The following is a 15,628-nucleotide window of genomic DNA, read 5'->3' as shown; positions in this document are numbered from 1 at the left end:
CTTTCTAATCTGTTTTTTTATGGTACTATTTTTAATAGGTTGGACTGTTTTTTCCCTTTGTGTAAAGACGGATGCGAAAAATGATCTAAGTAGTTCTGCTTTCTCCCTGTTGCTTGTCACCTTCTTGCCACTTTCTTCCACTAATGGACCAAACATATCCTTGACTTTTTTCTTGTTTTTTACAAGTTTTTACAAATCAACAAGTAGGTCATTATAATGGTATAAAATGCAAAGCAAATGACATGAACTAAACAAGTTGTTCTGAAAATAGGTAGTCCTTCATGATGACTACAGTTGAGATCAGAATCTCAGTTGTTGAGGAAACAGTCTTTAAGGGAGATACCTTTGCTCAATGACTGCAATCCTACAAACAACTGTGTGGGTTATTAGGCAGACAGACAAAAGAGTTGCTTGCTGAAGAAGGGCAAACAGCTCCCCTCCGGGCACAGAAGTGAACTTGCATACTGGGTTGGAGAAATGAAGCTTGGATCTTTGCAATCCATGCTGCATTTCTTCAGCCCGGTGTGGGAGTCCCTTTCTTGCATGGAGGGATGGAGAGCTCCTGAGCTGGGTGTGCATGTGTGTGCACATGCACACTCACACACATACAAACAAAGAAGAGGAAAAATCCTTTCGCTTGCTATCTTCCCTGCCAGTGTCCTCATTGATTTTTGGGGAAGCTGTCAGAAAAGATAGAAAATGGTGATCACATAATTGTAGGGCATTGATCACAGGGGGCGGGTGGGGGAGGTACAGTGTTTTACAAAGGCTGGTAGGCTCTTTCTGAACCGTCATAACTTCAAATATTTATTACATGACTGATTGAATTATCTGTAGGAGTATAGATCTGGCTGCCCAAGCACCTCAAGAGGGTAATTGGTTGGGAGAAGTATTCCTCCATCACGCTATGTGGCCGAAGGCTATGAGAGTAGGCTGCCAGTGTCCAAGAAAAAGAGAGAGAAGGATTCCTCCCTTGATTCACTTTCATGGATGCTTGCACTCTTGGCACTCCTTGGAATTTGTGTCTCACAGTAGCACTTCCCTTCTTCCCAACCCTGACAAAGTCATTACAAGACTGCTATGCGTCATTTGCAGCTGTCACCCACAATTTTTCCTTGAACATCATCTCTTCAGGCTTCCATTCAGCCTCTGTCAGCTGAGCAGTTTGTTTGGTGATTTATCAAGTCTGTGCATCACCCATTCCAATCAGACTGTTACTAGATTTCATGCAGGCATAAAACACATCCACAGAAGTCTGTGCATCACCCATTCCAATCAGATTGTTGCTAGATTCCTTGGAATTGGTATCTCACAAAAGCCCTTCCCTTCTTTCCCAACCCTGACAAAAGTCATTACAAGACTGCTATACCTCCTTCGCAACTGTCATCCACAATTTTTCCTTGAACATCATCTCTTCAGGCTTCCATTCAGCAGTGAGTTTGCTAATTTATCAAGTCTGTGCTTCACCCATTCCAATCAGACTGTTGCTAGATTTCATGCAGGCATACAACACATCCACAGAAGAATATGCTAAACAAGACATCCTCAATTACAGAATTCCTAGCAGCTGACTCTAAGCTGAGTTTGCCTCACTGATGAAGGTATCCAGTTTGGACACCTCAGGAAAACTGGGTAACCCTTGAAAATAATTGGCCATGAAGGCATCAAGACAAAATTGGCAAATGTGGCAAGGAATGAGATGATAGATCTGAAGCCTAGAGGCCAAGGAGGAATAGTAATAATATTCCCAATAATCCCAGTAACGCAGCGAGATTTGGTCCATTTCATTCAAGTCTAATGTACTGATAGTTAATAAACCAATATTTTATTGTATTTGCATTTTATTTCCTTACACAGCTAGTATTTCATGAAGTAATGCATAAATTGGTCTATATGTCCCTGATTTCTCTGAAGGAACCCGCATGCCTTCAGGAGGGGAAGAACAGCTTATACCCTTTGGTTGATGGACGCAGCTGAACATGACTCCTAATTATATGTGTTCATGAAGCTAACAGACTTTGAATTTGGGGCATCAAAAACCTTTTAAACCTTTAAGCCTTAATACAGCAAACTACCAGTTCAGTTTATTTGTTTGAAATTTCATTGATAATCTTCCTTCACATAAAAATATTAGCATAAAAATAGAACCCTGTTACTATCTGTGATTTGTTTCACAATAATTTCACTTTGTTTTCAAAAAGGTTTTAGTGAACTTCCTTTGAACATTTGGATTATCTTAAACCAGTAGTTAAAATGGAAAGCCACTTTCATTTTAGAATCTTTATTCCTTGTAACAAATGATGCTGAAGTGTTTTTGAAGCACCTGGGATAATGCCATCTTTGAATTATGACTTCCCTGTTTGGAACAATATTCAGATATCCTCATATAAGTAAATTAGGGCCATCTTGTCTCTCTCATTCCTCCAACAGTTAGATCCTATTCATTTATCTTCAGTCTACAAAACAAAAATAAAATGTCCTTTATTGTGTTCAGACTTATATAAGCAATGTGTACTTGTGGTGCCTTCAAATGTAGTTAGCTAGTTTATGGTTCAATATGTTGTTGAATATAGCCCTAGATTAATACTCTCTTTATATTTTTAGCTCCAGTTTTACTTCTAATCTCTTAATCTGGAAATAGATTTTGCCTAACAGTAGACTTAGGACAAAACTGAAATTAAAATTAAAAACTATATACAGGTAGTCCTCAATTTGAGCCCAGAATTTATGTTGCTAAGTGAGAAATTTGTTAAGTGAGTTTTGCCCCATTTTACGACTTTTCATGCCACATTTGTTAAGTGAATCACCGCAGTTATTAAGTTAGTAACCTGGTTGTTAAGTGAATCTGGCTTCCCCATTGACTTTGCTCATCAGAATGTCGCAAAAGATGATCACATGAATCAGGACACTGCAACTGTCATAAATATGAACCAGTTGCCAAGCATCTGAATTTTGATCACGTGATCATGGAGATGCTGGAAAGGCAACTGAAAAACGGTCATAAGTCACTTTTTTCAGTGCCATTATAACTCGAATGGTCACCTAAATAAACTGTTGTAGGTCAAGAACTACCTGTATAAGCTTAAAAGAGAGATTAGTACGCTCAAAAATACAAAGAAATTCTTGAAGCAGGCAAGTGGTGCCTTAGGATGAACTCCCGCTGCATGCTCAGTAGTTACAGAAAGCCACATGCCTGCTGGGGGAGAAAAAATGGGATGGTGCACAGTAGCTTAAAAGGAGGGTGGCTAATCTGCACTTTGTGTTGTGTGAACCTAGCCTCTACAGTTAGTTTATTTGGTGTATTATCAACCTAATCAGGTTAATTCAGTAAAACATGAGTAAGCGCAGCATAGATTAGTACATTGGGGCTTTAATTGTAGCCATGTATTCTGCCCTGCCCTGTTTTGCTTTCTGCAGATGAAGCTGAAACGTCGCCCTAAACTTCATAGCTATCAAGTAAAAGGCACCTGGGAGATTTGCTTATGCTCTATTCCTAAAGTCAACAATTGTCACAGCTACTGAAAATTAAATAAACGGGCACATAAAATGATACGGTTGAAATACAGAAACTAAAGATCAGAAAATCCACAGTTGTTTGCTATTCAAAAAGCATGTCGGTGATAAAAAAAAGTCATTCTGGAATTTCCTAGCTTTCATCACCTCATTTGTTTCCTGTGATTGGGAATACAGTAAATTGTTTTGATGGGATAATGTAACTTTCAGCATTACTGACTTGGATTGGCTTGACTTGTCATAACGTGCTCCTCGAATCGAGAAACCAGATCTTGGGTTTGCACATTACAAACATCCTGGTTTGCACTAAGTATAGTTGCTTGGAGACCACACATGTTGTTCTGAAAATAACTGATTTTCCTCTGACATTTCAAAGGAAAACTTCCTTAACTTCTTATGTAATAGACCGGGTGGGTGGGAGTCGATTCATTTTTGCAGTTACAATTATGCATTCCACTCGCTGATTGTAGCTTTCCCAACTGTATTTTCATACATTCATTCTCAAGGGAATAAGGATTAAAATAACTGATAAATGTTGTTTTGGATTCCTGGACGGTTAGCTTTTGCAGTATTTAAGAAAAAAATACACCCTGTCTTTGTACTAAAAACAAAATGCTTAGACTACTTTGCAGTGATCTAAAATGATCTATGTAGCTAGCTGGATATTAATTCAATAAAAAATACAGTTCATCCAAAACAGTACAATAGATACAGTAAATACAGGTTATATATAAAAGGTTTAGTGATGATTTAGTTAGATCCTTAAACCAACATGAGATATTTTCACTATAGTTCTTTTGTACTACTCTTTCCCAAATTGGTGCCCTGCAAATTTATGAGAACTATATCTCCCAGAATTTCCAGCTGCTCTGTGGTTGTATTTCTGTAACATTTGTCGTGAATACATCAAACATGAATTGGCATATGGTATATATGAAAGAAGCATAAATGACACAGGAAATTAAAACCACTGCACATAGATCAAACTTGGAAAAAATACGCCAAATGCAACTAAAACTTCATTTTGATTAATAGCTCTCAGAAGCGTAGGTATCTACAATGTCAAATGCACAGGCTACTTGAAACATACAAAGTAGTGGAATGTTCTTGATATAGCAAATGCTATAAACTGAAATTGAGAATTTGACAGGCTATGTGATCTTATAATAAAGATGAGTGAGAAACTTGCCATGTTTATTTTTCAACTGTTACATGTAGACAAAAATTCAATTAACATTAGAAGTTTGACTTGGAAGTTTGGGGAAAAAATGCACGACTAAATTCTTGTGTCTTTATGGAGAGAATAATATCTGTGTTTCCATTATGTAGCTTTCCATTTTCTCAGAGATGCTTCAATATTTTATATTTATGACATGTAAGGCTCTTCCCAAAAAATGAAATCCCACACCAAATCCTACAGCAGCATTCTAAAATAGATACATGTAATAAATACTAATTTCTTGCTTTCCATTTTTAGGCCAATGTAATCCCATTTCTTTGTGCAGCTGACAGCCTGTAATCCAAATAATAAAAAACTGCTGCATAAAATCTACTTGAAGTTTTCAAACTTCTGAACTCAATAATATTGGCAAGAACTACAATTCCACAAAAAATATTTTGACAAGGCTTTTTTCCCCCTTTATCAGTCAGAAATTTACATACTGAAAGAACAGTGCCTCTCAAATCAACTTTCCCCTTAGTTTTTCCTTACAAATATCTGAAACAAAATAACTTCTATATCACTTCTTCCAGCTTCTGCTGATTTTATGGTCATTTTTAGGAGACTCATTAATCACATAGCTCAAAGTGTGCTACAATGGAACAAATGGAACATATTTACTCTTACTGTCATTTTTGCCTTTATTTGCTTTTGAAATCAAACAGTATGTCACTCTGGTCAATGGTGGAAGGTGCACATTGAAGGAGACTTCAAGTCGATAAACCCCAAGATGTTCAGATCTTTAAGGATAGTAAAGATGACTTTGAATTGGACTTAATAAGTGAGGGCAGCCCATGCAGATGAATGGCTGAAAAGATCACCACACTGTTCAGAATTCTAATACTAAAGTTTATGAACAATTGCAGAGCATTCTCATAGAAGACACCTCAATGGGTCAAAACAGATAATATAAAGTGGGCTATGGACACCCCCAAATTAATGCAGCTAGCTGTAACAGCAAAAACCCTTCTGGCAACAGTTACTGCTTGAGCATCTCATGTTAAGATTATCTTCAGAAGAATTGCCAAATACCACCAGCCTGGTCTTCTAAGAGGAGTTGAACTTCATCCGGAACAGGCCAACATCTTACACACACACAAACACACCCATCATAAACTTTGTCATCAGTGTTGCTACTTTAGCTGCCTTTAATTCATTGGTTTTTATCTAACCCATCACTAGTGCCAAGTTTTTCTATGGCTTGCCTAGAATATGACAGAAAAAATATAGCACTACAAATGCTGATTTATCTGGGTGACTTTTTCTAGACTTGGAAATTAAGCAGGATTGGTCCTGGTAAGTATTTGGATGGGAATCTTCCAGATAATGAAAACTCTGGAAATAAAATCTCATCCTGGAAGAAGACAATGGTAAACTATTTCCATATTGTTTCCAATAAAAGATATCAAGAGCTTCATGAGTTTGCCAAGACTTGAGCTCAACTTGAGGAAAATTTTAAGATTTACTATTTATACTAGCCAGAGAATATCTGAGAGACCTAGTTTGCTCTTGCTACTAAACTAGTTTTGATCTTGATATGATCTTTCTGCCATATGAAATGCTGTTGCCCAGAATTCTACCACATCCGGCTGACTAACACCTAGTGTGATTCACAAGATTGCAATGTATGGCTTTCTTTAGGCATATCTTCCAAATGTGCTGGTATTTCCTGCCTCTTTACTCAACTGCTCCTTGCGCTATTACTTAAGGTAGTTATCAGATGGACTTTGGAGCCTTTTACCATAAGAGTAATGTGATCTATGAAGATGTCATTCAGTTGGCAAGGACAAGTTTCTGCTTTCTTTAAACAGGTCTCCTTTTGTTTATGGCTTTTTAAAACAGGTTGATGTGAATAAGGCAAATGATATGTTCACCTTGCTGAAGGTGAACATATCTGGTCTTGTTAGTACTTGGGTGGGATGTGATTAGAGGAGAGTAACCCTGAATTACAGAATTGAAGAAAAGTATGCAGAGTGACTGGTGTACAATAACTAGAGTACAGGTTTTAATTTTCTGTAAGGGACACTTTTCCAGTCAATTCTATTGCATCTTGTAGGCCTTTGGCTATGGATTCTGGGGATGGTTGAAATTGATTTGGTTCATAATGCAACTGAGGGGGACATGCCTATCACAATATAACTATAGAGAGCTTCACTGGGGTGCAATGCTCCTGGTTCAGACTGGATTGCCCAATCCGGTAGCAATGGAGGCGGGTGGTTTGGAGAACCGGTAGCAAAAATCCCTGCCCCCCCCCCACCATGCCCAGCTGAGCCGCACAATCATCAGAGGCTTTTTTTTTTTACTTTTAAAAGCATTTTTTCTACAACTTCCGTGGAAAAAATGCTTTTAAAAGTTAAAAAAAAGCCTCTGATGATTGCACGGCTCAACTGGGATCGCCAGAGGCTTTTCAAAGCATTTTTTTCTGCAACCTCTTCTGGGGAAGAGGTGGTTAAAAAAATGCTTTGAAAAAGTTCTGCCGATCAGGCAACACAGCTGAGATCGTCAGAGCCTTTTCAAAGCATTTTTTAACCAGTGCCAGGAAGACTTCCCAGGAAGAGGTTGCAGAAAAAAAATGCTTTTAAAGTCTCTGACGATCCCAGCTGTGTTGCCTGATCGGCAGAGCCTTTTCAAAGCATTTTTTAAACCACTTCTTCCGCTGAAAAGGTTGCAGGAAAAAATGCTTTATAAGTCTCTCTGATGATCAGGCAACTCAGCTGAGATCATCACAGAGACTTTTAAAGCATTTTTTTCTGCAACCTCTTCAGCAGAAAAGGTGGTTAAAAAAATACTTTGAAAAGGCTCTGACGATCCCAGCTGTGTTGCCTGATGGTAGAGCCTTTTCAAAGCATTTTTTTGTATTTGCAGAAAAAATGCTTTGAAAAGTTAAAAAAAAGAAAAGTTGGCCACGCCCACCCAGTCACATTACAACCCCCCCCAAGCCACACCCACAGAACCGATAGTAACAAATTTTACATTTCACCCCTGAAGCTTCACTGTTTACTTACCACTTATATTCCACTTTTCTACCAGGAGCTCAAGGTAACCTACATAACACTCCAACCTCTAATTTTATCCTGATACAAAGGTGAGGTTTAGGTGAGATTTTTCTGACCTGGAATCACCTGGTGAGCTTCTGTGGCTGAGGATGGACTTGAATCTGAGTCCACATGGTCCTACTCTTACACCTTAATCACTGTACCACACTAGACTTTCTTTTCTGGCTTGTTGGTTTCCTTTCTTCTCAAATCCTGTTGAAATACTAGTTTCCTTTTCTCATAGCTTCTTCTGAATTTTAGCTGCTATCAGAATCACAGCCTGTTTTGAGTCATAAATACACATACATGCATGCCCATAAATTGTGTTGAAAATGCCAATTTCTTAAAAAGATGTTGCTACAGTAATAATTTACTTTAGAATGGATTGCAGCTAGGGGGATTGACCAAATCAAGTGTGAAATACATTTTTTTTTTAAAAAAAGAACACAAATAGAAGAAAGGGAAGGTGATGATTAATTGGTACACTACCCTTAGTATTAGGGAAGCAGGCTGTCCCCATATTTTTCTAATAGCTACAAAGCAAGATAAGACAGGTGGGAAAATCCAGTTTCCTAGATAAGGAAAAGGGAAAAAGCTAAGGTGATCACAAGATGTTTTGGGGGTATGATGAGGAAATCATGGTCATCTGACAGACAGAAAAGAGTGACACAGGTAGAAAAGGGGAAAATGGTCAGAAATGATTGTATTTGCATGGTCTCTCACAAATCAGCCAAGCAAGCGTTGTTTGTTTGCTTAATATATAACCTTGATTATATATGATCACATGAACTCCCTGCTGTTTACATATGTCCATAACACAATGAGACATTCATTAAAAAGTTTAATGACATACTTCTTTACTCCCCTCCCTGCTACCCTTGGTATATCCTCCTGACAATATCAAAACTTAAATGTTCCATGGAATAGTTCCATTGTTACTCCCCCTCTGAAGGCCAAGAGAGGGACATCCAGATTTCTTGGGGCAAGGTGTTCCATAGGAATGGAGCACAACATAGAAAACATAAGCAACCAGTATTTTGAATTGTACCCAGAAATCTGTTGGCAGCACCAATGTAACACAACCCCTATGTTAATAATTCTTGTAGCTTTCACCCAAAAGAGGTAGGTGCTTCATTCTGTCCAGGGGAGCAATCATTTGGTTGGCTTCGTCCACCCAATTCCCCTCCCAAAGAAAGACTAACTATTGAAAAATAGTACTCACAACCCTCACTGCTGGCTTCAAAAAGTCACTGAGAGGTCCAAAAGAATCAGGATATTCTCACTACTTGAGTCTCAGTTATGTTCATCATTAGATCCACCAAGAGTGTTTCTGTTTCATCTTTAGATCAGAATCCTAAACAAAAGGAATCCCAATAAGACACTTAACAGAGTGTTCTTCATTTAAGGCATTTTATGTGAACTTAGGTTGTCTAGGCAGTTTATGATCAGGAAAGAATGGACATTCATCCAGAATCCACATTCCTTTGTGAGCAGCATTGGTTTCCAGTTTGACTGGCTTCAGAGTGTGATTGCTAATTATAAAGCCCTATAGGGCATAGGACTGGGCTCCTTATGGGACCTCCTGGTATCTGCCCCGCTGGTTCTAGGTGGCAGAATTGGCCCATTTTGTTGATTAATTAAACAATGCCACATGTATGAATCTTGAGAGTAGCAGCACCTGCCTTCTGGAAAGAGCCCCCCCCATCCAAATGGCCCCAGTTTGCTGGTGTTTCAGAGTCCTTAGGCTTTGGTGAGAGTGATTGAAGCCCTGCTTTTCCTTTGTTCCCATCCATTTTTCTCATTTTTGCCATTTTTATTCTTTGGTTGTTGTTTTCCTTATATTTAAATAACAATTTGTAAACTGCCCAGAGATTCTGAGAATTGAGAGGCATATAAATTTAATATATCAGCAGCGTCTTCACTATCTCTTTTGTATATATTTTTTAAAGAAACGTGCTTTTCTTCCAAAATGTGGAAATTATGATCTTCAAATGCCTTCCCAGCTTGTCAGGAATCTTCTCTTCTTACCTCTCCTGTTACGTGATTGGCAAACTATTGTAACCTGTAGTTTGCCACTTGGCTTATTTTGATCTGTTGTCATGAGCAATACTGAAAACATCATACCATTGCAATGAGGTCAAGGGCTCAAACAACACGATAAAAAGTTTTATTGGACACACTAAAATAATGGAATATGAACTTAGCAGTGACAGTATTGTGCTTATCTTATAAATATTGGGATGGAAGGGGAGGCAGGGCAAGAGTTTGGCATACAATCTAAACAATTAGAACTAAGGTTAATGGCCTAATTGTGAGACAGCGAGGGAGTGTTAAGAACTGTACAGCCCTGTTCTACAGCAAGATGTCAAACAAGGAAATAGTGTCCCGACAAAAAAACTAATTGCAAAACTATACTGTAATCTAGAAAGGCAGCAAATTTCCAGGCAATTAAAAAAAAAAATCCCTGACCCTGAATAACATCCCCTTCCCCTCTTGTGTCTTATGTCAAAAGGTATCACCGGGTATGACATTACCCAACTGCAAAAGGCTGCTAGTTCTTCATTTCCTCTCCTTTGCAGCTACCGGTATTTTTAAGATGAGGCTTTTATGCAATTATCTTGCTCTAGACTCAGAACTTCCTGCGGGACAGAGAAATGCTGCCTTTCAGATGTAGTTTTCTCAAGTTTTTCTATCCCTTCTTTCATCTGTTTTGTTTCCGCAGTTTAAAGGGAAAAGATGAAATTGCTGAACAGTGCTTTCACTGGGGGTAACACACTCTCTAGAAGCATCTTCTGGGTATTGTTTGCAGGATACATTTGTCACCTGGGTTGGGGAATGACTGTGTGTGCATTGCCACTACTCTGTCCCACGCAGTTTCCTAACCACAATCATGGGTTTCCTGAGACAAAGCATCAGGTTTTGCACTCACCGTAATTTGAAAGTATAGCAGTTGTTGATTCTGGTTAATTTAGTATCCGTGGGAAATGGCAGCTGCTCCAGAACTGGATGACATGCTTAACCACAAGGAAACCACCAACCATGATTAAGGAGACTCAAGACATAGAGAAAGATGGCAACAAGCATCTTCTCGGTAACCAAGCAGAGCCAGTTCCACAACTGACCTTGGACATAAAGATCATGCTGGGGAAATCTTTCTGTATTAAATACTTAGAATAAGCGCTATTTGTTATAGAAAAATGATTTGTATTTGAAATAAAAATGATAAATTTAATATAAAATATTTTTAAGAGTAACATTTTGATTGGGAGCTAGTTTGGTGTAGTGCAGGGCTGTCAAACTCCCGGCCTGCGGGTCCAATGCATCACACATTGGCCCCGCCCACTCCTGGTTAATGAAGGGCAAAAAAGTCCTGATATGTCACATGACGCCACCGTGACGATGTGAGTTTGACACCCCTGGTGTAGTGGTTAAGGAACCAGGTGACTGTGAGTTTTAGACCTGCCTAAAACCAGCTGGGTGACTTTGGGCAGTAACTCTCTCAGCCCTTGGAAGAAGGCAATGGCAAACCACTTATGAAAAATCTTGGCAAGAAAACTGCAGGGACTTGTCCCAGCAGTTACCAGGAGTAAAAACACAAAACAAAAAATTGACTCAAAGGTCCCCACCAAAAAAATAATTGTTGCAATGAAATAAAGAAAAAGTTGCTTTGATGATTACTGAGGCTCACTTGGATCACAACATGCCCATCTCAGCCCAAGAATTGAAAACTGATCCTTTTGTGCTGAGACTTTTACCTGCTGTTTTGGTGAATGGAGATCTGGGGTTTCTGGGTAAATAACATGGGGAGCCCTGGACTTTTGTCTTTCTCACTCTCTTTGTCTAAAGTACTTCTATAACTGGTGCAAGTGTGCATGGAATTTCGAACCTTTAGTTTGCTTTTGCATTTGGGATGTGTTTTTGAGCAAACATACATTTAGGTTTTGGTAGTAAAATTAGGCCACCAGTCACACCTACACGTTGGCTAGGATTACACATCGCACCAAGTAATGTTTTTTGGTCATAGTTGTTGAACAACTGGGGTGGCCTGATTTAAAGCTCATGCAAAATCTTAATAATGGCTTAGGCACCATAATAACGTGAGTCCCAACTCTGTCTTCATGAGCAAAGTTCACAATGATATTTTTGTTAAAGGTCTATACTGCCCTGCAGCTATCGTCCATGACAAAGAGCCTTTCACTGGGGCCTCTCATTGCAGCTCATGTCTGGCACCACTCCATCATGCTCTGGGATGTCCAAGAAAAGCACTGCTGTGAAGCACATATTGGTAACACAATTAAATTAATATTGTTCTTGACAGGCTTGTTTACCTTCTCTTTTTCCCAGGTGAGATAAGGCTACATGACAAGGCCTTTTACCAGGTGCTTCTCTCTATGACAGCGACAGCCATCTCCTTTTAGTATTCTAATGAAGAATTTTGCAGTGACATTGGATGATAAAAATTATACAATAGAGTAAGTTTCCTCCCTTCTGCCTGCTTTCTGCATGTCACGTGGAGTCAAAATGGAGTCAGAAACTTAAAAGAACTGTTATTATAACTATTATGTTACTAATGCTTTAGTAGATGGAAAACTTTTCAAAGAATGCTTTTGTTTATAAGAAGAGATTAATTTTTAAAACGAATATTCATGGATGAAAACAATAATGTGATTAATTACATGAAGTTGACTTGCACATCAACAGTACTCAGGAAACTCCCCTATGTTGGATATCCCTGTAAACAGTGAAATTTGTTTAACGGGGATTGTTTATAAAGGGAACAGATGCCTCTTAGTGGCCAAAAGAATTACTACCTTAGTTAACTCCAAGCAAAAGGTTTTCTTTTGATTTGCAAAATCTCCATATTTTGGTAAAACAATTTTAATCCATTGGTAACTCCTAATTAATACAGTGCAGTAGCTGCTCCTGATCCCTTCACTTGCTGTGTGATCCACTTTAAGACCATGATGCCAAGTCTCCTACCAGTGTATTTTTGAGGTGGTTGGTAGTGGTAGAAAATGCCTTCTTCCACAGAGACAATAAGAAAAATATAAAACGCTAGTTATGAACAGACATAAACAGCTTTATTTTATTCCTTGCATTAAGAAACCAAAACAGCACTCTACAAGGATAAATGTAACCCACAGTGGCTATTGAACTTAATGGCAATGAATCTAACTTTGAATCTTGAGCAGTTTGCTCAGAGACAATAGTTCTTACACAACCGAGCAATTTCCTTAAAGATACTGTATATTACAAAAGCACAATACGTATTAAGTCAGACCAAATGTCCTCACTCCCTTGCAAAATGCCCAAGGTCTTTGCACAGAGAATAACACAGCTGTGTTTCCCCCCTTCTCTTTCTGGCATATTGATCTTCCTTCAAAGATTGGAACTTTGTTTTTTCCTAGTCCATCTGAATCCAATCCAGCTCTATTGTCTTGGCCCTGTAAGCTACAGTTCTCACCTAACCAAATCTACTGAGTGATATTGTTGCTGGTGAATCTTGCTAGCCATTGTTTTTTTTTCAGGTTCATAAGAAGAATCTATAGGAAAGATGGCCAACAACTATTTTCTATATGTAATATTGGGCATTATTTGCAGCTATTTAATGTTTAATACATTTCCTGACCAGAAAGTGGAACAGTCTTCCTGTAGAAGTTGTGGGTTTGTCATCTTTAAAGTTTTTAAGAAGATACCAGAAAGCTGCCTTATGGATGGACTAATTAGTTTTCCTGCACATTGCCGAGGTTAGAATAGATGGTTTTTATGTTCTCTGATTGCTATTTTTGTGCAGATAACCATTTCTTTCTTTAGGCTGCAATCCTCCCTATTCTGGATATTTAAGTTCCTTCAAGATCAGCAGGCATTGCTTTAATTTCATGCTCAAACTTGACAAAAACATATTCACTTTCTGCAGCAAAGTTGGCTTCTTCTGTTTATTTCTCTTCCCCACCCTTCACTGGGATCACATGATTGCCCTTTCATTATGTTTTTACAAACTCTTTCCAGTTAGGTTCTCCTAGCATGAAATTCTATTTATCATTGCTCTGGTTCACTAAATGTGGTTTTGAGGTTAGAGACACACACTTGCCCATACTTAACTCTAGGTTTGCTTAATGTAAAAAAAAATAAAATGTCCAGCTTTATTGATTATTTTCCCCCAAAGTCACTACAGGTCAGAACTAGTGATGACACGATAGCAGTCTTCCAATATCTAAGGGGCTGCCAGAAAGAAGAGGACGACAACCTATCTTCCAAGGGACTTGAGGGCAGGACAAGAAGTAACAGATGGAAACTTAATCAAGGAGAGATCCAATCTAGAACTAAGGAAAAATTTCCTGACAGTCAGAACAATTAACCAGTGGAAAAGCTTCCCTCCAGAATTTTTGGATGCTCCAACGCTGGAGTTTCTAAGAAGAGATTGGACAGCCATATATATACGTCTGGAATTGTATAGGGTCTCCTGCTTGGGCAGGCAGTTGGACTAGAAGACCTCAAAGGTTCCTTCCAATTCTGCTATTCTCTTAAGTAATTAAAGCGACGCATTAGAGTGGCGTAAGAAAAATAAAGAAAGAATAAAGAAAGAAAGGAAGGAAGGAAGGAAGGAAGGAAGGAAGGAAGAAAGCACGCTGTAAAAATTAATGACGAATCACAAGGCAGCGCGTTCGACGAAAACGCTATTTTCAAAAATACGCTCCGGCGGGGAAAGCTTTGAAATATCGACCCGTCAGATATCCACCGTCTATCGGTTTTGCTACGCAAGCGAATTCTCCAGAGAGGCTTTTAACCCTATCGGTTCTATGAAATCGACGCAACCGCAGGCTCCTCCCCAAGCTCCCCCCTCCCCAACAAAAAAAAAGCACCTATCAGTGATGGGAGTCGTTCTTCAGGACACGCCTTTCTCTCTCCCGGCCAATTAGGCTTTACGGCTGCGAGTAGAATGTTGTGATTCATAGTTGTTCTTTAAAGGCGGGGAAGCGCCCGGGCGGCAATTGCGCGATTTGAGTTGCGGTGTTGCTAGGCTACGGGGCTTCCCTGCAACACAGCTCCGCTTGGGACTGGCGTCCGGAGAGCAAGAAGAGACGGGAGGCGACAGGCGCTCTTCCTCCACCCCCCCTCATTCCCCTATCAACCCTTTCCTTCCCCCTCTAGTATTCAGCCTAGGGACAAGCAGGCGGTTCTCCAGCCATGAGCAACGAGCAGGTGAGGGAGGGAAAGGGGGTCCCCTCCTGCCGACTTGCGCCATCCTATAAGGGTTCCCCTTCTCCCGCCGCGTCTCAAATACAATCCTCAGCGTCGTCACCCCGCTCCCCCCGGCTCTTTCCTGCCTCCGAACCGCTCCCGGGATCCGAGGAGGAGATGGTCTGGGGAAGAAACCTTAACCTCCTCCAGATGTTTAGTTTTCCAACCGCTTTGGGCAGTTAGCCAAGGACTATGACAAGTTGCAATCCAGAACATCTGCTTGCCTGCAATGACTCTTCACCCCATCCAGGGGTCTGCACAAGGGGGTTCTCCAAGGTTTGAAGGTGCCCAGTGTGGGTTTTGATACCTTGGTTTTATGTCACCAAACATCATTTTGCTGCGGTAGAAAAGTGTGTGATGAATAACCAAGGGTGATAAAGCAATAGCCAAGTGTTGTTGCCTATTAGATTGTCAAGCACCTAAGAGCAGAAGCCATTCTAAAAAGTTGACAGTTGATTTTTCAGATGGCCCATTTTTCTTACCTTGAAATCCTTATTACTGCTTCCTTCTCCCTGATATACACCCTCATTTCACTGCAGTATTAGGAAGCCTTGCACAATTTCCTCTACTATCTTCAGGAGTCCACATCATGTGCTGTGAATTCAGCTTTGATCGGTAG

At 39.6% G+C, this 15,628-nt stretch overlaps 1 protein-coding gene across 1 annotated transcript in view; it reads left to right on the top strand.

The window, feature by feature from the left end:
- Window positions 1-14,757: 14,757 nt before the first annotated feature.
- Window positions 14,758-15,628, top strand: part of DNAH7 (dynein axonemal heavy chain 7) — a 155,482-nt gene continuing 154,611 nt past the window's right edge. The window contains exon 1 of the mRNA XM_060688081.2: window positions 14,758-14,970. Within this exon, the coding sequence (XP_060544064.2) occupies window positions 14,956-14,970 (15 nt within the window). The 5' untranslated portion in view covers window positions 14,758-14,955. The remainder of the gene's footprint in view (window positions 14,971-15,628) is intronic.

Source organism: Pantherophis guttatus, chromosome 1 (genome assembly GCF_059756535.1).
Source record: "Pantherophis guttatus breed Tessera chromosome 1, ASM5975653v1, whole genome shotgun sequence".
In the NCBI taxonomy this organism is placed as follows: domain Eukaryota; kingdom Metazoa; phylum Chordata; class Lepidosauria; order Squamata; family Colubridae; genus Pantherophis; species Pantherophis guttatus.
The sequence above is the reverse complement of the archived record's forward strand: the minus strand, read 5'-3'. Positions and strand labels throughout refer to the sequence as shown.